At 31.5% G+C, this 24,737-nt stretch overlaps 1 protein-coding gene across 1 annotated transcript in view; it reads right to left on the reverse strand.

The window, feature by feature from the left end:
• LOC145686754 (CD109 antigen-like) overlaps positions 1-24,737 on the reverse strand; it is a 257,687-nt gene that overhangs the window by 41,590 nt on the left and 191,360 nt on the right. The window contains exons 6-15 of the mRNA XM_081760392.1: positions 24,247-24,377; positions 19,822-20,001; positions 16,716-16,940; positions 15,626-16,099; positions 14,151-14,348; positions 9,025-9,212; positions 7,783-7,943; positions 5,442-5,555; positions 4,547-4,605; positions 1,406-1,582 (exon numbers count right to left, since the gene is read on the reverse strand). Coding sequence (XP_081616518.1) covers positions 1,406-1,582; positions 4,547-4,605; positions 5,442-5,555; positions 7,783-7,943; positions 9,025-9,212; positions 14,151-14,348; positions 15,626-16,099; positions 16,716-16,940; positions 19,822-20,001; positions 24,247-24,377 — 1,907 coding nt within the window. The remainder of the gene's footprint in view (positions 1-1,405; positions 1,583-4,546; positions 4,606-5,441; positions 5,556-7,782; positions 7,944-9,024; positions 9,213-14,150; positions 14,349-15,625; positions 16,100-16,715; positions 16,941-19,821; positions 20,002-24,246; positions 24,378-24,737) is intronic.

Below are 24,737 nucleotides of genomic sequence, written 5' to 3' on the forward strand. Positions count from 1 at the left end.
AATCGCTTAAGTGATCATTTTTCAACTCCTTAATGCATATGAAAAAAAAATATTTCGATTTTCTCTGATTGTGTTGCTTAGTCAAATATCACAGTTTATATAAAAGACCAAATATTGTTACTCGTGGTACGTTATGGAATTTTATTTGCCGTGGTATTTCATAAACCTTACTGTTTGCTTTTTGCACCAGATCTTTTCTCTGGATTATTTCTTGAACTGTTACATATTCATGTAGTTGTTTTTGTATATGGAAAACGATAAGTTCAGCACTTAAAGTCAAAATTAAATAAATTACTACGCTTTTGCCCTCCTGAGAATTGATCAACCGTACATAGAACACTTTCATATGAACGTGTGGTAGACTCCTTTCATGAAAATAACGATGTTTTCAAATGTTAATGTTGATTTAAGTACAAGTTTTTCCTTTCCTGTTATCCAAGAGACTGAGTTCAGTTTATTCATCCTATGAAAATGGAATTAAATGCAAATTTTTAATTAATGCGCACAATTATGAACTTTAGGCTAAAAGAGACGGATGATACTTAAAAGTGAATTATTTACAAATACCGGGTAGAATGAGAATGTGAGAGGAAACAAGGGAGAACTTCGAGAAAATACAAAGACACGATGTTGTCCACCACAAACTCGCATGGTCTTTGATCAAACCAGGAACCAATTGCACCAAAGATAAGCGTTCCACTACTGAGTCATTGTACCGCTATAAGTTGTTCACCCTCTCTGAGTTTTCTTTATTTTTTTAGTACCTCCTCCCAACAAGATACTTGTATTAGATATCAAACTGTTCCCTTACTAGGAGATAGTATTTGCTTTTTCACAATTCAGTTACATTTCTATTACAACTACCACTCTGTTTGAGCTTTCCACAGTTACATCCTTCCAGAACGGTACTTATAATGGATATTCAAACTGTTACCTTTCTAAAAAAAATAATATTTGCTTTTTCACAATTCCATTACCAGTATTATTCTGTCTGTCTTTTGTTTATTCATAGTTAGCTCCTTCCAGGATGCTACTTTCCTTTCTACAAACAGTTTTCCTGATTATGCCGATGCATGTAATTCCTAAGGCATGTGACATATTAAGATTTGAGAACTTGTTACGGCTTATAGTCACATACAAAAGAATTTTATATTTATGAGAATGGTTCAAGGAAGTTCAACCGAGAACTTACTTCTAAATTTATTTCATTAGAAAATGGAAAATAAAAGTAGCAACTTAAGGAAGTTATAAATAGTTTCAAACATGACACTCATAAAAAAAACTATGATGTTTATGCATCAGTATTAAAAAGAAATTATAATAATTTATGAAGAAAAGTAAAGGCTTTATGAATTTTCATATAACAGTGCATTATTTTGCTTCAAATACGACACTCACAACTCACCACTAAATCGTCGCGAGGCTCGACCAAACCAAATCCTAATTCTTTGCTGACACTAAAAGCACTGAAATGCCAACTTTCCGTGGCCTTGGGAACTTCTAGATGCTCGAATTCATCTCCATCATGGCCTATATTGACGTTGATCCATGCCCAGTCTCCTCCACCCGAATCATAGAAGTCCTGAAATTATAAGCAACGGAATTCAATTACTATCTTTACATTTCACTAAAGTTACACATTGTTTCTCATGTACAAATTAAGAATATGGGGTACAGTTCGTACAACAGTTAGACTCATGTTTTTTAGTAGAAATACTATCCTAATGGATTTTACACTCTTATTTCCTAGGCACCTACGCACATACTTATTTGGCACAATTAAAGTTCAGAGGAACTACTAGAAATAATTGTTCAACAATTAAAATTCTTTCACTGAATTAGCTTCTTATGTTCCTGTGGTCGCTACTAAAAGCACGAATGTAGTCTTGAATTAGGATTACCATGCACCAAAGCCTCTAGAAGGAACATGGTAATTGCGGGTGCAACGCCAAAGGTGCTTCTCGTTTTTATTAAGAAATCGTTAATATCACTTCCTTACATCAATTTCAAACTCGTAGCAATCTGTGCACGTGGCCTAGTCACTTAGTAATGTACTGTACTTTCAGAGTGAAATTATGAAATTAGTAATTATAGATTATAAACCTAATGTTTCTCCGTGAAATGATTACATACATGTATTTCGTCCGTTGTTTACTTACGTGCACTTACAAAACAATAAGGCAAAGTTCTTGTCACTATTTGGATGTTTCGGTGATAATTATAGTTTCGATTATTCTTAACGCTGTTCCTATGTTCATACACTATTTACTCATTTGCCACCTACAAAAATAACTCCATTTAATAGTATTCTTCCTCTGTGAATTAACCAATTTTATCTATACGTTTTCAAGAATAACCCCATATTCTTAATCTACACCATTTATCAAATTTAGAAATTAGAATACTTATTTTGTCATGATTTAACTTATTTATTTATTTCCTGGCACACGAAAATACTATTTTAGCAATTCTATTGTCTTTGCCAGCTCGAAATCCGAAACAATTTAGCTTATTTATTTTTGGCACATGAAAATAGTACTACTTCGGCAATTCTATTGCCTTTGTCAGCTCGAAACTTTAACTATGATAAAATACATTCACAAATGTAACAAATCAAATCTATATCTAGAAGATACGATTTAAAATGGTTGATAACATTAAACAGTAGAGAGTGTTCATAGTTTATAGTAACACTATAAAGGAATTTTTAAGTCCAAAGGAAGTCATTCCAAATCTACACAAATGAACTATTGTATTAAGTCATATTGTTCTTAATATATTACTGTTCAGAAATTAAGTATGTGTTCAATTAGTATTTACACATTATGTTATAAAATACATAAAATAAATTACTGACTTTGTTCACCATTTATAAACGATACCTTTTTCATATTTTTTTCAATGGTTATAATATTTAAAATATTAATATTCATTTGTTAAAAGTTATTTGGTATAAGTAGGTAATGTTATGTAGTTGAACAGTCTTTACAGTCATTGTTTTTGTACATTTTTTGAACTTGCTCCTTAGCATTTCAGAAACTTCTTTTTTGATAATATGTCTCCCTTGTTTTGCTTTTAAGTTATATTGTTAATGTTTGATGATGTTTTTTATAATTGCATTAATATTAATTGCTAATAAAACAATTTGTGATAAAATTGGATGAAAAATATCAAGAATCTAATAAAAAATGCTTAAGAAATCACACACGCTCCACCCACATGACCTTCTATACCATCCTGTCCCAATTAACTTCCATCTTACCTTATATTCCGCCATCCACTAGTAAGTAAAATGTCCGTTAGACTTGATTTTTTATTTGTTCTTTAATTCCCCGTAAAATAACATTTTATTTAGGATATATCAGAAGCCAGAAAATACTTGGGAAAGAATTGCAGCACAAAAGCCTTGATTTTTAACACAAAGCTGAAATTGTTTGCTATCGATTAAAAAAGAAAAACTTTGCTTTAAGCAAATTCTATAATAAAAATACACATATTCAACATCTCTATATGCCTTTCAGATGATAAGAAAATGTATAAATGTATTGTTTACTTCCAATTTTGAACATATTTTGTTCAGATGCTCGTGTGATTTTTGACAATTTTGGAGGGAAAATTTGAAGAAAAACTTAATTACACATAATCTGATATATATATATATATATATATATATGTGTGTGTGTGTGTGTGTGTGTGTGTGTGTATGTATGTATGTATGTATGTATGTATGATGAATATGTCTTTATTATAGCGTTTCTTACAGATGTTCGTTATTTATTATTATTACTACTATTATTATTAACAAAAACAATCGAAATTCATGTTTTAAAATCTGTTTCTCTTTGTTCCAATTCTCTGCAAACCATTGGCGGCTCTTAATATGAAAGTTTAATTAAATTGTCTAAGAATTTTGTAACGATAGAAGGCATTGTGCGGGTAGATATTAAAATTGAAAATCATGGCGTACTACATTAAAAATCAATTTGCTCATGTACAGTGATATCATTCAAATTATTTAACAATTAATAATTATAACATAATCATTTAACACTTTATAAGTAATACTTAATAATTGGTTCTATGCTAAATATTTAACAATTGTTTCTATAACTAGTATGTAACAACCAGTTCTATGATTAGTATTTAATAATCGGTTGTATAATTAGTGTTCAACAAATGGTTCTCTGATTAGTATAATAAGTTGATTTAATATGAATATTATTATTATATGATTATATTATTATGTATTTTTGTATTATTATATTTTATTCCAATGATACTAGTATACTTAACAGGACTAGGATTAAATCGTACAGCATACTTTACACTTTACATATTGATTCTCAAAAATAGTACTACAGGTTGTTTTTTTTTTTTTTTTTAATGGATCCAGAGGTGGAAAAACAACTTTAACAACCGGTTCGTGGAACTTATGAAATATTGATAGCCGGTTCGGGCGAACCAGCTGAATGACACTACAGCTTTTATACATTTTCGTAATATATACGAGACGTACCAAACAAATTTAAATCGTCTGTACACTTACTGTGAATCTACTCATCCTGGTGATCCTATACTCGAACTGATCATCATCATCATGAGGACCTAGTAAAACAAAGACAATAAATTTATTGTTTCAAATGTCATTTTGTGTAAGGAACCATATGCAAGGAAAGCATGCTCTTATATATTCGTTGTTATGAATATTTTATCTATAGTGTACACTGGAAGACTATGTTAAATGTAAACTGCTTTATTCGTAAAGTTCTGAGTTAATGTCTAAAGCGCACAGTAATACTTGAACGCAGATATTAAGTGACGTCATTTTTAAAACTTTACTCAAGTACGTTTGCTCACGATCCTTAGTATCCCCCATATCAGCTAGTTTTTGTGCTAAAGCTACTATAATTCATATAATTTCGGCTTCTCTGTTTAGTACAGTGATCCAACGGATGAATTAAAACTGAAATTATGTAAACTAGTTTTACAATTTTACACATCAACCATCATCAACTGCTTTTGGTCATTTAGTTTACTTACTTAATTTATTAAATAAGAAAATTCCATATTCAAGCTAATTCTAATTTAAGTGTATATATAAAACATTATTTTGACGCCTATAAAGTCCACAAAATATATGAAATATAGCCAGCCAATGTATGAAAAAAACTGACACAGTTAAACAAAAAAACAATATTAACGAAAATAAAATGAATTTGGCTATGTTTCCGGTTGTAAAGTCTAGATTCAAACAATAACACAGAAAAAGAGAAAGCGGTACAAGTGTTATAAATTTTCAGATCCTTAGTTTATTTTCAAAATTTTATATGTAATAAATGTTACGTTTTCGACAATGATAGTCTCTGCGAAGTATAAATGAACGAACCAATTTCAGAAAGTAAAAGAAAGTTATGCAAATATACATTCTTTGTCATACTTACAATCGCTTTCATCTGAACTATCGGGACAATCTCCTCGACCATCGCATCTTTGATCTCTCAAAAAACAGCCACGTGTCAAACAAGGTAAGTAGCCAAGAGATTCATTACATGACTCTAAAATGAGAGCACACATAAATATTTTAAACTTAATTATACAGTTAATAACACAAAAGCAAGTCAATACTTATTTTACTGCATCTATTATATAATAAAAATTAAAGGATCTCTTTTGTGATCGTATCACGGGAAAACAGCCGAACCGTTTGAAGCGAATTTTTGGATGTAATTATTTTATACTTCGAACTGGGCTTTTATCATGCTACTTTGGTTAAAATGTATATCCTACGGGGGAAGTGGAGTATAAAAAATTATGCAAAAAATTCAGTACCTCACGATCCTGCCAAGTTAGGAAAATGAAACTTGTGTATAAACTTCTCATTAAAAATAAATGAAATAAATGGACATGTTTCCAGGCATTTTTAGAGTTTCCGTTTTAAGGAGAACATTTTCTATATCTATCTATCTATCTATCTATCTATCTATCTATCTATCTATCTATCTATCTATCTATCTATCTATCTATCTATCTATCTATCTATCTATCTATATATCTATCTATCTATCTATCTATCTATATATATATATATATATATATATATATATATATATATATATATATATATATATATATATATATATATATATATATATATATATTTCTTACGTTGAAATTGATGTTGCCTAAAGTGTGTAATTGCGCCACGTGGAAACAGTTCAACAGTGTGAAATGAATATTTGAACATTTGAACATAATTAATATCTATCTCAAGCTGGGATTTTCATGTAACTTTGATTAAAAGGGCATATCCTAAGTGGAGCAGGGGTTCAAATTTTATGTCGAAAATGTAATAATTTATGAAGTTTTTATTATTACACTATGCGTATCCTAAGAGGATAGTAGGCTCGAATATATTCCATAAACCTATCCTTCCCGTGCGAAGAATGGGTCTTTCAGCTAGTACTCAATAAAGAGTGTGCTAAATTATACTCCTGTAATATTTCTTTGCTTGTAAAAGGGGGTACAATGTGAAATGAAGAGGGGGTAAATATATATATACAAGCTAGAATTACTGGAGTCATTATCCATAAAATCTGGATTCTTATCTGAATCGTCGATATCTGAACCCTCAAGCAAATCTTGAACATCATCTGTGGTTACCTCTCCTAAGAATAAAAAGAACGAAAGCATTGACAATAATGCTTGGTTTTGAAAAGTGGAAATGAAAATACTTTTATTTGTTCCACAAAAAATGAGAAAATGGATATTCAGAAACACAACAAACAATTTGATGTGTCATGTTATGTTCTCAAGAAAGGAGAAAAATGTAACAAAACTATTACTAAATAAAAATGTATTTAATAATAATGTATTCAGTTCATGCTATTTTAAATATACAAATGTAGCCGTTGTTTTAATGTGTTACAACAATGTAATAATATGTGAGAAGAACTTTATTGATCTTAACATAGATAAAAACGTTAAAATACTTGTGGTTTGCTCATGCAATTCACCCTTACACATGTTATTATTTGTATGTCAGAAGAAAGTTGTAGTGTAGCAAAAAACGGAATAAAATATATCATAATTGTTCACAATATTTAGATATGCAATTACTTGTTATTGAACCAATGTCCACAAATGTGGACATAGTGTTTTTTGTAAAACAATAATAAAAAATTCAAATTCTGAAAAATAAATTGAAAAATATAATTTTAAATGATGCAACATACAAAAGATTGAAAGATGGTTTTAAAAGGTTGGTAGTCTGGGACTAAAGAGGCTATGATTGACTCCTTCAAATACTAATCACTGTACTAAACAGAATATTAGGTTATGTAAACAGCAACTAATTAAATTATTTCGAATATAATGAGTACCAATGGGTACGGAAACAATGATAAAATCACACAGAAAAATGACTTGCAAACACATATGAGAAATTTGAGTCCTTGCCAGTCCAGCAGTCAGAGTTTTGTATGTTGAAGTACCTCTAAAAGTTACTTATGTGCTATTAATATTTCATGTTAAAACGATATATTTATTTTAAAATAAAAGACAGTGGTTAGCATAATGAACCAACATTCAAATATGATAAATATACTGAAAAATTAAGTCCTATCACAGTCCGAATAACTTCGAAACTTGACAATTGATAAGTTACTCATAAAATAACATTACTTTGCAGAAAATCAATTTAACAAAACAAAATAAAGTGGGACATAGTGAATATCTTCTTTAAAAGAGCTTATCAATATTTATGCACAGTCTTAATTTACTTACCCACTCCAGGTATAATAGGTACATAAGCATCAGTGAAAATAACTAATCCAGCATAATCAAAGGTCCTATTGCTGTCAATTCCATAATTCATCGACTGGAAGTATGTACTTTCGTCCGGTTTCTCACCTTGTCTGGATCTCCAAGTTACTTTGTGAACAGACCTAAAATGTAGGAAAAATAGTAACTCATGATAATTTCTAACTGTTATTTTGTGATTGAAACTTTGTTCCCGCGATATAATTAAAGGAAATAAGAACTTTCAACAAGTATACTAAATTCAGGAGTATGATTGTGACAACTCTTGCGCTTTTGGCTTAAGTTTAGAGTTACCCCTCCAGTTTCAAACCTACAACAAAGCAGTAAAAACATTAAAACGTGCAGTTTTATTATACCTATCCATAGTATAATTAGTAATAGGAGTAGTAGTAGCAGTAGGAGTAGGAGTGGGGGTAGTAGTAGTAGTAGGAACAGGTTAGAAGCCCCGCAGGGGTTCGTTGGGCTCTGTTCTCGACATAAAATGGGCATGCTTCTGAATCATAAAATCTTCCGCGTCTTGCAAATAGTACCAACTTCCACACATCTTTTCTTGTATTAAACATAACTTTACTATCAAACTTACACATCTAAACATCACATAAGAACTCCAAATCATAAGTTCTTACCTCATTTTTCCTGTAAATTTTCCTAATTTTTATAAAAAACGGAGGGGTAACTCTAAACTTAACCCGCGCTTTTAATTGAAAGTTTCTTGTTGTGTAATAATGTCTTCTATTGTCAAGAAAAGGAAATAATGAGATCAAAGATTAAAGTTGTTTAGGTTATGACTAAATTCAATCCAAGGAATAAGCATTCCAAAAAAAATTTTTTTTTCGTATCATACGTTTTATATCCTTTTTTCTGTATAAATGAGTTCCATAAGTACACACGTTATACATATGAATAAATTTATATACAGCAATTAATTACAACATATTACAGTTTAGAAAATAAAGTTAATTATACTTTGTTATACTAATGACATTAAATAAGATAAATTTTATTCATTGATTTAGTATAAAATATATACGTTTTCCATACGCTTAATCATGTATTGCATTATGCTGAACAAAACAAATAGATTAACTAAATTTTACAATAATCCGATTAATGATAAAACAAATATCAAGTACAAGGCTTAATGTTACGTGTTAAAGATATGTCAACTAGAATATAAAACTATAGATATGTCAACTAAATACAAACCTTGTGAAATTTTCAAACGAATGAAGACTAGCTAACACTGTAGATTTGCTAATGTCATTTCCTGCTTGTGTGGCATACACTGAAGATCGTAAAGCGTGAATAGCAAATATTGCTCCAGGTTCACCGTATATTCGAGCTTCTACAGTGTCCTTAGTGTGGTCTTTCACCTGGTTAAGTTCTAGTCGAGGCTGGAAAGTATTTTTTAAAAATTATACGATTGTTCAATTATTGAGGGAATATTATAAATAAATGATAAATCAAATAAGTCTTACTCTGTGGTATCACAGGAAATCAGAGTTCCTTTTATTAGAAGAATATTAATTGACAGTTCTTATATACGATAACCCTAATCTTATCTCCCCACTTCAGTTCCTTAATTTCTAGTATTCTATATACCTAATCGATCTACATGTGAAAGGAACTGGCCATACTATTCTTGATTGTTTTGGAGGTTAGGAAGATGTATCAATTGTATTAGTAGATACCGGCTCATGGCAATATAAAAAGTTAAATTAAAAGAAGAAAAAATTGTGTTTAATGTGCATTATTATGTTCGTTTATATGACTTTTGCAGAATTATATTAAGCATTCGTATATATTTCCTAAATTTTATATATGTGTTTATATTGACGTCAGTTTCTGTGGAAATCGTATTTGGTGTTAAGGTGTATCTCTAGTGCTATATTTTGATAATGATTTGTTTAAGTATTGATACATAACTTATTTAAATATGAAGATTTTCATGAGAGGTTAGGCCTATCTAGAAAGCCTAACACTATATGCGAAGTTCTTATTTAACTATCTACAGCAGTACTTACAAGAAATTTAACAGTTGTAACATTGGCGCAATCTTACTTGAAATGGACCAGTTACACTTTCTAAAATTTTATGATTCGGCTCATGACAATTGCTTTGGCGGTGCAAGTTTGTTTGGAGTACACAAACTTAGATTTGGTGAAGGTAAAGTAGGAAGGAAAAGAGCTTAATTAATGCCTAAATTGGACAGATTGGAGCTTTGCACACAGATAGAAAGGTGAACTTTGTGCTCAACAGGAGCTACAAGTTTAAATGAAGCTGTGTGCTCAGGGAGCTTAGTGCTCAAGAGAAGCTGTGTGCTCGGAAGTTTAAATGAAATTGTATGCTCAACAGGAGCTGCGTGCTCAGGGAGCTTAGTACTTAACATTAATATCTATCTTAGTGGCCTTACCTAGCTATGTTAGAGAAGTTGGGCTAGAACCTGCCTTCAGGAGGAATATCCACACTAGACAAATATTTTTAGAATTATAATAAAACGCAAGTGAAACTGTAATTTAAAACCCAGTTTTCACTATTTAAAAAGGAAAAGAAATAAAGAAATGATTTGCCCTACAGTGAAAGCAGATCGCTTATATCAGAGTTATTGAAAAAATAAGAATAAACATTTCAGTCTTTTAAAACTTTATATTCGTAATTCGCGGATGCAGAATTATTCTTTCGTCATGTTATGATTAAGAAAACAGAGCTGGTGAAAATAATTACAATAATCCAAATTTAAATACAATTATGTAAGACTAACTAACTAACTAACTAACTCTATGGCCTATGGAACCCGGAGGTTCAATGCCGCGTTCACAAAAGTTCTCCACTGACTTCTATCCTTAGCTAACTGCATCCAGTTTCTACTTTGTATTCCAATCTCTGCGAGATCCATCTTAATATTGCCCTCCCATCTGCGCCTAGGTCTTCCTAATGGTCGTTTTCCGATTGGTCTTCCTGTCAAGACTTTGAAAGCGTTTCTACTTTCTTCCATTCTAGCTACATGACCCGCCCACCTAAGTCTCCTAGACTTCACGACCCTAACAATGTTGGGTAAAACATATAAATTATGTAGTTTCTCGTTATGAAGTTTCCGCCATTCCCCATTCCCGTTCCTCTTGGGTCCGAATATTCGTCTCAGGATCTTGTTCTCAAATACTTTCAGTCTATGTTCTTCCCTCAGAGTAAGCGACCATGTTTCGCAGCCATACAAAACAACAGGCATGATTACCGTTTTGTATATTTTAAGCTTCAAATTTCTCGACAGAATTCGCGACGACAAGAGATTTTGAACCGAATAGTAACACGAATTTCCTGCTTTTAGTCGACATTTAATTTCTCCGTGAATATGATTTTCCTCGGTTAATATTGATCCTAGGTATTTGAAACTATCCACTTTTTCAAAAGTATTATTTAATATTTTAACGCATCCATAGTTTGCTGTATTCCGGTCCCGACGCACTTCCATGTATTTCTGTTTTATCTTCCATGTTTTATCTGCATTTACTTCTAAACCCATGTCCCTGCAAGCGTTTAATAAGATCTCTGCATTTCTTTCTATTGTTCTCCTATCATCACCTATTAAATTTATGTCATCAGCATATGCCATAACCTGGTGAATACCGTTCAATTCTAGGCCCTGGTTGCTATCTTTGATTTTCCTTATAGCGTATTCCAGAACGAAGTTAAATAATAATGGCGACAACGCATCTCCTTGTTTCAGGCCATTTTCGACGTGAAAGCTCGTAGACAAAAATTTTCCTACCCGGATTTTACTTTGGGATTCATTTAAACATATCTTAATTAATCTAATTAGCTTTCTCGGTATTCCAAGTTCTGTAAGGACGTTGTATAATATTTCTCTCCTAACCGAGTCGTACGCCTTTCTAAAATCAATAAATAGTTGATGTACCGGGGTATTGTATTCCCACTTCTTTTCGAGTATTTGGCGAATAGTAAATATTTGGTCGATAGTTGATCGATTCCGTCTAAATCCGCATTGATAATCTCCAATAATTTCATCTGCGTATGGGGTCAGTCTTGCTAATAGAATATTTGAAAGAATTTTATAGGATGTTGACAGAAGAGAGATGCCTCGATAATTATTACAGTCAGTTTTGTCGCCTTTCTTGTGAATTGGAACAATGATTGATTCTTTCCACTCTTGTGGCAATTCTTCCTTGTTCCAGATAAGGAGAATGAGTTTGTGTATCTTGTTCCACAATTTTTCGCCTCCGGCTAAAATTAACTCAGCCGGAATTTCATCTACACCAGGAGATTTGTGTTTCTTTAATTTCTTTATAGCAGTTTCTACTTCTATTCTGTTGGGTTCTGGAATATACGGTTCTGCGGTGTGTATCTCCTTTTCTCCACGCACACTAGTTTTCGGTTGCGTGTTAAGCAAATCGTCAAAGAAATCTTTCCATCTATTTAAGATGCTATCCATGTCAATGAGAACTGTACCGTAAGATTTCTTTAATATGTAAGCACCAGGTTGATAGCCTTTCTTAAATTCGTTGATTCCCTTATACATGTCCCGGATGTTTTTATTTTTACTATTATCTTCAAGTTCCTTAATTTTAGCTTTCAGAAAATCGCGTTTCTTTGTTCTAAAAGTTTTGGAAGTTTCCCGCCTGATATCTGCGAAATTTTGTGTAGTTACTTCATTCGGATTTTGTAGCCAGCGTAATTTTGCCTGTTTTCTCTTCTCTGCTAGTTTTATGCATTCCTGGTCGAACCATGGTTTGTTCCTACGTATTTCCGCGTGTCCCAATTTTTCTTTTGCTGAAATTTTAATGCTATCTCTAATTTCAATCCAGATATCCTCAACACTAGTGCACTCCGAATCTTCTAAAGCCGAGAATCTATTCGAAACTTCAATCTGGTATTTCTCTCTTACCTGGCTCTCTTCTAATTTTTTTAAATTGAATCTCTCCGTTTCCGGACAATGAATATTGCCTTTATTCAACGATAACCTCGCTCGTATTATCGCTGCTACCAGGTAGTGGTCGGTGTCGCAATCAGCCCCTCTAAACGACCGGACATCAATTATGCTAGATTGCCTTCTTCTATCTACTAAAATCAATTTGATAATGTGTTTTCCCGTCTGGTGATGTCCAAGTGTATTTATGAATGTCGCGATGTGGGAATTTTGTACTCTTCACGATTAGGTTTTTGGATGTTGCAAAATTTACGAGTCTAACACCGTTGTCATTACTTTCCTTATGCAGACTTTCGTTCCCTATAATCGGTTTGAAAATATCCTCTCGTCCTACCTTTGCATTGAAATCCCCTAATAGAATTTTCATATGGTATCGCGGGAGTTGGTCAAACATCCGTTCCACTTCTTCGTAAAAACTGTCTTTTATATCGTCATCCTTATCTTCAGTTGGGGCATGTACATTTAAAACAATAATATCACACCACCGTCCCTTAAGAGTAATAAAAGAAAGTCTGTCAGTGACAAATTCAACCCGTTTAATTGCTGGTAATATACGTTTATGAACGAAAAACCCTGTCCCTAACTGGTGATTTTTGTTTCCTTCCCCGTAAAAGAACGTAAAATTCCCGGAATTCTTAGATCTATTTCCTTCCCACCTAACTTCCTGAACTCCTACTACGTCCATCCTGTATTTCTCTAACTCATTCGTTACAGATTTTAACGCGCCTGCCCTATAAAGACTCCTAATATTCCATGTTCCAAATCTCATGTCCATTTTCTTTTGCTGAGGTTGTGCCAAGTTATCAGTCCTTGTCCGAGGCTTTTGTGAATGTTTCTGAACAAGTGCTTTTTTTACAGGATGAGGTTGTTAGCCCTACCCAAACCCCCAAGCTGGAGGACCACTCCTAGTCGGCTGTCCGCAACTGCTTATTCAGTATATTCGCAGCTAACCTCTATATCTAGAGGCCTTCTCCTCGATCTTCAACCTGAGGACGCGCCATGCCGTGGTGACAGGAACCTAACATCTTGAAAAATTTCTTTCTTATTTTTTAGTTTACTTTGAAGAGAATAGGATTTCGAAGTAAACGATCAGTAAGTTGGACCTTTAAGTTTTGTAGAATGAAGTTGATTTTCATTTGATAGATCTGGAAATTAGAACTAGCCCAATTATTTAATTTTATTAACAAAGTAAGGGAGCTTGTTGAGAGTATTTACTAAATGACTAGTCTTTTATTAAAAATCTGAACACGAATATAATTTATTCCTGAACGATTACGAAACAAACTTCTCTCTACGTACAAATTCAGCAGTAGGAAATAAATTTACTTCTAACACACATATATATGTATTTTGTTTTTATTAACCAGTTTTAACGAAATTATAATATTACCTTGTTTCGGCTTATTCCATCAACGGGGACAAAGACACTGTCTGCAAGAACTTCACCTAAGATTGTTACGTCATAAACTACTATTCTGAAGCTTGGGGCCATATCTGATGATACTGGAACTGCAAATGTCGTGATACCCGGTCCAATCTCATCCACCTTGTGAGTATCGGCGTATAGGAGAAGACCCTTCGAAATAACCTAGAAAACCAACAACAGAACTAAAGAAATTAAAGAATTGATTGAAAATACTTAAAAATTTATAATAGTATGAACATACTCAGTAGGGATGGTAAAATATTTTCCCATCTTAACAGATGGAATATAATTTGTTGGGCAGGCAACCTGTATTTATATAAAATTATAAAAACAGCGGAAATTTATTTTCGATTTTGACTTTACATGAAAATAAATTTTTCTTATAGTAAATTACGATGAACATCTAATGTTCCAAAATTTATATCAAAATTTTATTTCTGTACTAGTATTTGGTCATTTTATACCTTTAAATGTCCACTTTACAGGCATTTATAAAGAAAAAGAACCATTTTATATATGTATAAATATAAAATCTTCACTTATAAAGAAAATCACACTAACTAAATAATTAGCTAGTTAGTATGCAAGATTGTAATTTGTCCAGATTTTAAGGGAATGGAGAAGCACTGTGTCCACACCTTTTGTTACATGCTAATTATTCGCATTTCTCTATCTTTCTTGGAGAAGTAGAAAACAAAGGAAATAGAATGATTGGCACAACTGAAACAAATCCATACTTTCCTCGTTTTATAATTTCTCACAGAATATGGTTCTGCCAAATACGGATTAAGATTATACATAACTCGATAAAAGAATAGAGTTTTGGTGAAATAAGACGAAAGGACCTCTTAAATTTTATTTTCTTCTGAGGTAATCTATTCAATATGAATTTGAACCAACATTTAATCTTATTCCATAACTACACATACCTGTTAGGTTGTCTAGTATAATTATGTTATTGCTATCCATGATAGTCGAAAGAAACATCAAAGGAATATTAAAATTTTGTATTGGCTGACCAATTTTTAGTATTAATTTTACGGATTATAGTTAAATTGTTAGTTTGTGTAATACACTCGATACCTTAATATAGTTATATTTCGCACATTCATTCTAAGAACTTGAAAATGATCCTACATTCAGATTGTTCTTCACTCTAACACTATGAAGCTTAGTCTCTTACACGGTAAGTATAAAGAAAAATTCTAAGGAATCAAGTTATCAACTTGTAATACGTATATGTAAGTTACCTATTTTCTTTGATTCAATTTCTTGTTATTATTAGTATTAATTTGATAAGTTAAGAGATAAACACACAAATTAATTATATTATTTTCAATACCTATAATATATTTTTATATCGAAGACTTTTTATTGCGACATAGACAAATCTACAAATTTTTAAAGCAATTGTTGATACTGAAAAAAGAAGTACTCACCAAATATTGGAAAACATTCAGTCTGTAGTTTGTCTTTACGTGGAATACAACATATTCGCCTACTCTGGCCTCAGTAGTGCTGGACCGAACGCTGATAAATTTTCTGGTGGGTGAATAGTAGGCAATGCCTGTTAAGTGAGCCTGAGCGGTGTCTCCATCCTCATCTTCATAGTGAGCTGTAATTCTCATCTGCACCGCTCGACTAGGAACATCAAATCTGAAATAAAACACACCTTCCTGTCTATATTTGCTGTATGTAACTTGATTTACGTATTCATAAAGGTACTCTTCTACATCTTCCTCTTCCCAAAATTCATGACGAAGAGCAGTGCGCCCATTTTTACGAGGAACTATGATATCTGGAATACCAGATCCTCCACCGCCCTCTAGCTGCACCGTTGTCTGAATTCGTAAAGTAGATCGTTCTAATTTCGATGGCGGAAGACGTTCCTTGTCATGGTATGAAACAACAACCTGAAAATACATCAATAAATTCTTCGATAAATAAACATATTACATAAAAACAATACCTTTTTTTAAATAAAAAACTTAATTTATAGAGCTGACTTTCGACCGAAACGTTATGTTGATATCCATTCTACACAACAACACGAGATATATCACAAGCTACTACCACTCCCTTTAATTTAATTTGGATTTACTGCGTGCTAGCTGAAGTTGTGCTAACATTTCAATTTAATCTTAAATCTTTAATAGTGCTACTTAATACTTCAATTTATTCCAATTCTGAAACTTTACCTAAATCAACTTTCCTGCCTAAACCTGAGAGTGAATTAATTTTATCGAAACGAACAAGTTCTACTAAATGGTTAATTTTCCTGACGTTAGGACAGAACATCCAGTTTCCATTTTCAGAGAATGAGTTCATGTAGTTGGGATACTACATTGAGTTACAGATCCATGTATTACAAAGTCTGGTGCTGGAAAAGGAATTATTTTATCGTCTTTTTAAAATATTATTTTTATTGAATTATTTACTATATTTAAACGATAACCTTAGGAGCGAAACTGTGACGTTAGTTTGAAAACATTTATTAAACAAAAGTATTAAAAAGAGAAACATACATACATGACTTTCAAAAGTAGAACCGGGTTTAAACACCATCGGATTTGCTCCAACAAATCTTAAATGAAGAGAACTGTTTGTAATTCTTGTGTGACTGTAACCAGTTCGAGTATCTCCAAGGAAGAATTCTGTTAAAGTTGCTTCCAGACGTAACTGGACATCATTCAGGAAATTCATTCGGAATGCAATGTTCCTCATAGGAATACTTAGATCATGGTCACCAGTGGCCTGGAATCAAAATTTGTTTTGATCACTCAAATTAACTCATATTTTGAAAATTAGAAAAATGTAATGTTTGTTTTGCCTTCATTGCTTCATTCAAATTCAATAATGTAATATTTGTTTACTTATTTTCGCTTCACTACTCTATTCAAATTCAACAATCATTTTTCAGTTGCAGGTAACATATAGATGATTATTTATCTTTTTCAAATTATAATACAGCTACAAAATCAATAGATATTAGAGATGGTAATAGGTTCAGCTAGAATAAACTGAAAAGTATTTCTTTAAAAAGGATAATTATTATCTGACAATGCAGTTGGAGGTAATAACTTGATTTCTTTCGATGCAAGTTCGTTTCATAAAATTTACAACCTCTACAAGTGTTTACTGTAAGTTGAAAATTGTTACGAAGCAAAAATACAGATTAATAGTAAAAGTTCTTTGTAAAAGCTACTGCTGTTGTACCTTATTTTGTCATAATTTGATCATATCGTATACATGTATACACAGTTTTGATTTTTTTAGTTCTATACTATTATTATAAAGCTATTATTTTGGGAAATAGAATCCGATAACAATAGGAAAACGAGTTTGTTAAATTGGCAAAACATCCTCTCCATCAATTTTAAAGAAACACTATACCATATATCAGGGTTTCTCAACCTGGGAGCCGCGAAAGGGTTTCATAGGGGTCGCGAAGATAAGCGGAAGAGATAAATATAATTAGAATCCGATACTGGAAAATATTTTTAATTATTATTTTGAATTTTGTTCTGATAGGCATATTTTTTAAATTTTTATACATACTGATAAGAGCAACAAAAAATAGGTCTACTAAACATTTTCAACAGGTGCAGAGTTATTTAAGAAACTATTTAAATGGAAGAGGTATGATGTGAAACTAATGAGAACTACATATTGAAATACCAGAAAAACATAAATTCAACAAAACCTGCATATTGAAATACAATGAAATACAATAAAACTAATGAGATACCTGAGCATGGTGTGATTTCAGTAGTGCGGCAATATCCGGTTCAATCTTCGTGACGCACATTGTCAAGTCATTTTCAAATGATAAGCGATTTCTTGTGTTTGTTTTAATACTTATCATGGTAGAAAAAAACACTTTCGCACAGGTACGATGTAGCAAATGGAATTATTACTTTTAAAGCAGCAGATACCAGACCAGGATATTGTTCTCTCCTTTTTAGCTAGAACTTGTCCAAGTCTTCGTTACAGAAGACCAGTTGCAAGGACTTACCGCACGATAATTCTATTAGTTGATCAAGAAGTTGGGCTTAGATCAGCTACTTTGATGGCCTCTTCAGTGAAGGGGTTTAATATCCATCTTGAACCAGCACTTTCATCGTAGGGAATATATTACTGTTACTGTTGAGAACCACTGCCGTATATTGTATGGAAATACAATTATATACATCATTAATGTTTATATTTTCACATATGAGTGGCTAGGACGAACATATTGACAAGCGCCATTTCCAGTAAAATTGAGTTATTAGATGGAATGGGGTTAGTATTGAACTATAGAACAGTATGTACATAATTTAATTGCAAAATGTACCTGCAGATAGCAGGGAAAGGTTGTTTGGTATGTATCACTGCATTGAATTGTATTGGAATGTTGAACCTTCTTTCCCAGTTTACTCTAAAGTCAGAAAATGTTGACATACCATTATGTTTCCCCCAGCTGCTTATATAATTCAAGTCTTGAGTAATACTTAAAACTATGTCCCAAAACGAAATGTTTCAGGAAGTGAAATCTGTTCATGGACTCCATCTACCTTACTGGGACATTTAATTTTACGTTTTGTTTTCGGCACCATTTGACAGAATTGTGTACAGTAAGGAACACTTCTGGATGGTACATCCATATGGAAATTTACGACAAAAGTGTACCATCCAGAAGTGTCCCTTACTGTACAACTAATTTGTATAGCATAGCAAAAAGTACAAGTAACAACTTAATATTTATTTTTTTAAAAGCATACCTACAGTGTAGTTTGGAGTGTTGTTTCGGAAATATGTTCACGCGTATCAGAATTAGTTAGCTCATATGACTTTGATGCATATGATCGTAGGTTCAATTTACCTGGGAAAACAATACTTTCGGTACTGGCTCAGCATTTGAAAATTTATCTTAATTAAGGATTATCGAATCTAGGTTTAGAAAGTCGGAAATAATGATGCTGGGAGCCGATACGATCTAGTTTGACCATTGTCCTCCGGGTACAACATGTACAACTTGACCATAGTCCTCCACGTACAATATGTACAACTTAACCATAACCCTTCATGTTGTAATGACAGAAAGTATGATTTAATGTTCCAGTTTTGAAGTTATTGTAATAGTTGAAAGAAAATAGAAATCAAACGTAAAAGAAAACGTATAATCTGTGACATATATATATATATATATATATATATATATATATATATATATATATATATATATATATATATATATATATATATATATATATATATATATATATATATATAATCTTCTTGTAAAACCAAACTTTTATCCAAAGATCTAAATACAAAATACTTAGAGATTTTTTCCTTTACTTCCAAAAATGTACAGGACTTCTGTGTTTAAAGTTAGATGTAGCTTCCCAAACAATAGTTTTCCACATTTGTGTTAAGGAATGAATTATACAATCCCAAAGTATTTCTGGTTTGTTACTTTCAAATATCTTGAAACTAATCTGAAAATTAGTCTTAGTTTAATAATATTTTTACTCTACCACTAAATGTACCGTATTTCAAACTTATATTTGCCTAGTTATGTATATTAATGTAGATCTGATATACTTTACAAAAAATATATATATTTAACATAGAAATCAAAATAACGTACCATGTAAAATTGTTCTTCCCATATAAGCCTGTAGTAGTCATCTTGTTCTCTAAGATGTTTCCCATACAACCTTGCAGTTACATTTCCTCGTGCCTTTTTCTCAGATGTAAACAATCCTACTATAGTCGCATTAAGATATTCATCTGTTTCAAGAATATAGTTAGGTAAATACACGTATACCTAAAACATTTAAAAAACGAATTATTAATATGGCAAGTTTCAATTATAGATACTGATACATATCATGTAAAAAAAAGAAATAATTAAAGAAAAAGAAACAACAATGAAATTATGAAATTTTGGAAAAGACAGATATATATGCAGTACAATTTTATAAAAGAAAAAATATAAAAGCGCTAGTTAGGACATGTAATGCTAATAGAAAACTGTAGAATGTCAAAACAGTTCTGAAAGAGAAAATTTACTTCACTAGAAAGAAAGAAAGAACAAACCTGCGGTGGTCGTATAATGTGCAGGATGATTTAAAAAAACATACGAGAATAGTCATGGAGAAGAAAGACTCAAGACTGGAAAGAATGGAGGCGTGTTGTAAAGGAAACAAAGGTTCACACAAGGCTGTAGAAGTAACTAGTCAGGTAACGTAAGATTAATGTAAACAATACTGAATATTTGTTCGTACCAAACTTCTTACATTACGATATGAATAGAACATGTTTATATTTGCATACGACGTAATAATTTGGAGAGAAATAGAAAAGGAACTACTAAAGACATCTGCATGCTTGAGGAAAATGTTTTCTGTAAAAGCTGAAAAACAAATCATTTCAAAAAAGAAACAGCAACAAGGCAAACAAGGCTGCGGAAAACATTGAAGATAGTAAAAAAATATCTGGATTTTGAAATGACAGCAAATGCGGAACGAAAAGAAAGAAAGAATAAAAATACTAGAAGTCTATTAAGGAGGAAGATTTTTACCAAAGCGTGAAGGCTGATATGGAATTGAAACATACCTAGGAAATTAAGAATGCTTTCATATAATACGCACTATACATCCATAACAAATCTACACTGCGGAATCATGGATAATGATAAGAGAATGAAGTAGAATTCAACAGACTAATAAGAAAACATTCTCAGACAAATAAAAAGGACTGAATAAGAAATGAATTTATCAAAAATACACTCCACTGAAAGAGTATCTGAAAAAGGAAGAAAATTTTAGACTGCCTTGACCTTAGAAAAGAACAATTCTTATCTTGCATCTTCAACATGAAAATGACAGCAAACATTTCTTTGATTCCTTTCTCAATGTATCTTCTTCCGTTACACTATTTACTAAAATCTAGTATTAGTTCTTCTATCTGTAGAAACTTATGCTTTCATAGATAACTTTTGCAAAAATAAATTAATTAATTAATAAAAGATAAAAAAAGTATTTTAAAAGTTTAATCCACACTTTCTGAATCCATATTTTAATGTGCAACAAGTGTATCACATGGAAAACTGTTATAATGCAGTGAAGTATTTCACAACATAATATTTTCATTATCTAACATTAATAGTGACAATACGTACTACTATTTTGACATTTCATCTTTAATGCCATTTCATATGAAAATACTTCCAAGATGTGAAGCGCTTTACTACCTTTTAAACGACTTTACATGTAATACAGTTTCTTCACTTTTAACCAATGGATTATGAAAGTGTGGATTAAACTTATTGTTTTATTTTTTCTTTGCAGAAGTTTTCTATTGACCGCTTTTACAGATCCTATGACCGTGTTTTAATAGGCAATGTAACGGAAGAAAACACATTGGAAAAGGGACAAGGGAAATCCTGGAACCGTTTGTTGTGATTTTCATGTCCAGGATGCAAAATGAGACTATTTGATTAGAGATTATTGACTTAGAGATTATTTTTCTAATATTAAAGACGCCTCCATAGGCAAATATCCTGAAATTGATACATAAAGAGCATGAAATGAGAATTCCTCTCTAAGAAGCTGCTCTACATGAAAACTATAAACAAACAGTCAAAGGAATACTAAGGAACAGAGACAGGATGAAGTAAGAAAAAATGCGGAAAGCAGAAGAATAAGTGTTACGGTTGTGTTTATCAATATTATGTGTACAGTCAGTTACTTAAACTTAACTTGTCACTCATATTATCAATGAATGTAGAATTTTCAATTCCACAATCTGTAATACCCATAAAATCTTCTGATTACATGCATTTCATCCAACCACTAATAACCACGAAACAGCAACTTCCACACAAACTAATTCGCTCGTACCTATTCTTTCACAAATTCTCCCAGTTAGCTATTCTATAACACTTAGTGTTCCCAGAATAATCTCAATTTATACACTGAAAGCTATTTTTGGCTCATTCCATTAAACTAAGACCCAGCTTTTAATATAACCATGAATATATTACAAAAATTCAGATAGATATGCTCTTCAATTTTCTTTTTTTATAAATCAAAATTTTGTCCCAAAAATTTTGTCCAAAATACATTAACTACAATCGATATAACTCCAACAATAAGATAAGAAAAGAGTCCAGGTTGAAGAATGGTGAAGAGAAAGAAGCCATTGGAGAAGCATTGTACTCATCCAGATTCAACAGAATGTTGAAAATGGAAATTAATTATCATGATGATGACGATGACCATATTAGTGTGTGCTACATACCAATGATCATCCTAATGTATACTATAAACTTCAGATAAAGTAGGCCTGCAGCCAAGATTCGAATTCAGTGCATTTTATTATAAAATATTTATTAAATCAAATAAATGTTTACATTGTTGGGATTAATCGTAACTCACCATACATTTGTAACACAGCTAAATAAGATAGCACGTAAGTTATCATTAAAATGTCAATAGGAATTAAAACTATTATAAGTATTCTCACAAATGTACAGGCATCAATCTACTTCTGTATTGGACCCAGATTATTTATACTTGCTTTGACCTTTTATGCAATGCAATATTGCACAAAATCAACTACTATACACCACTACAATAAAGATAATACGAAGTATTCATTTCTTTGAGCTCCTGCTAAATCTAAATATCCTACGAGAACTTCTCGTCTTCCTATAATTTTCAGAACTTCTCCGGTCAATCTCTCGAACTTACAAAATTAGTTCTTTTACAGAGATGGTTCACTTCTGTGTTTCTGAATAATGCTTACTTAGGAATTCTTATAAAATTCCTTTATATTGCATATATTTCTGTATAGGAATACTTCCTATACTTTGTGGCGTGATGTCTCCGTTTCTGTTTTATTTCCTTAAAACAAAGAAAACTATAATGCACAGCTTGAATTATAATACATGGTTAACTAAACGTAGGAATAATTATAAATTTTACGTTGAATACATTATAATATTTTATTTTAATTGATATATAAATTATAATAATTGATCTGAGTTCTCAAATAATGAATGATTCGACAACTCTAATGGATTATTTATTCATAAATAATCAGAGTACTGAGAAACATGCGATAGTTGATTTTGAACGATATATTATATCATGACGGTCATAGTGATCCCATCACTTCATACAACTATTTGATTTTGTGCGATATTTGTTTTGTTTCATCTTCATTGAAATATGTCCTATGTGTAAAATAGTTTTTCGTTTAAGTTAATTGTTAATTATTAATTATTAATATAGAAATAAAGATAACTAACGAAAAATAAAAATTATATTAGATAAAACTGAATTTAATATGCAATGATGAATAGTTTGTGAAGATGTTATAGTGAGTATTGAACTTAATGTCAATGTAAATAAACTGTGTTGGAGGAGAGTGTAATAGTGAATAGTTTCGTTCCGAATGAGTGGAGAGTAGTCGAGAGTCTGTGAGCAGAGATCGGCGAATCAAAAGTGTGCATGTTACGAGAAATACAACGAAAAAGATCGGGATAATAATATTTCTCAGCATGACGATAATAATTAGTATCCTTGAGATAATTAAAAGTGTTACGTACATGGATATGTATTAGTAAATCAAGATTAGCCTGGTCTTGGGAAAGTAGTTAGTTGTCTAATTTATAAAAGTAATAGCGTAACACGTATAGACATTAAAGATCTATAATTAAAGAACTACTATGGTGCTCGTAGTTTTTGTACACCCTAATTTTGACAACCACAATTTCATTAGACACTGCATCAAATATACTAAATTACAGGATCAAGGGTCAGCACTACAATCTTTTAGTAACTTCCTGATAAGCTCAACAGAGGAATAAGTGGTTGATATATGTTCTATTGTAATATATAGTAACGTCAAATATAATTCTTTGATAGTGCTATTTGTCAGTTAACGAACTGAAATTTTATCAGAATTTCGTAGAACTAGGAAATAAATATACAAAATGTGCATTTTAATATTAATAAGTTCGGAGGGTACAATATAATATCAAACAAAAAAGGTATATACATACCTCAAACATAGGACTAAAATACGTTTCTACTTTTATTATTTTGTCCTCTATCTGGCCTTTTGCTTCTACTCGAATTTTCCAATAACCATTCTTCGTCAATTCCGGCAAGGTGAATTGCAATGTTACAACACCTGAAAATTAATACAAACTAAGTACAAACAGCAAAAAAACAAAGAAATCACAAAATAAAATTATTTCTTAGTTTCACATTGCGAGGAATTACGAAATTAATAGTATTGTAATTTCGAGAAAATCAATGAAAAAAACAATGTTATATCTAAAGATAATTTTCCCTTAACTTTTGATTTGTTCTTTCATACTAAAACTGAAATGTATATCAGCTACTACATCTTTACATTTTCATCTCACGCTGTTAGTACTCTTAAAATTAAAAAAAAATAAAATAAAATAAAACATAATGTTGAGGTAGCATTTTATTCTACCATACAACCAATTTCTCTAATAAACGGACATCTCTTCTCTCGGGTTAA

The sequence above is a fragment of the Thermobia domestica genome, chromosome 1, assembly GCF_964235325.1.
Source record: "Thermobia domestica chromosome 1, izTheDome1.hap1.1, whole genome shotgun sequence".
Lineage (NCBI taxonomy): Eukaryota > Metazoa > Arthropoda > Insecta > Zygentoma > Lepismatidae > Thermobia > Thermobia domestica.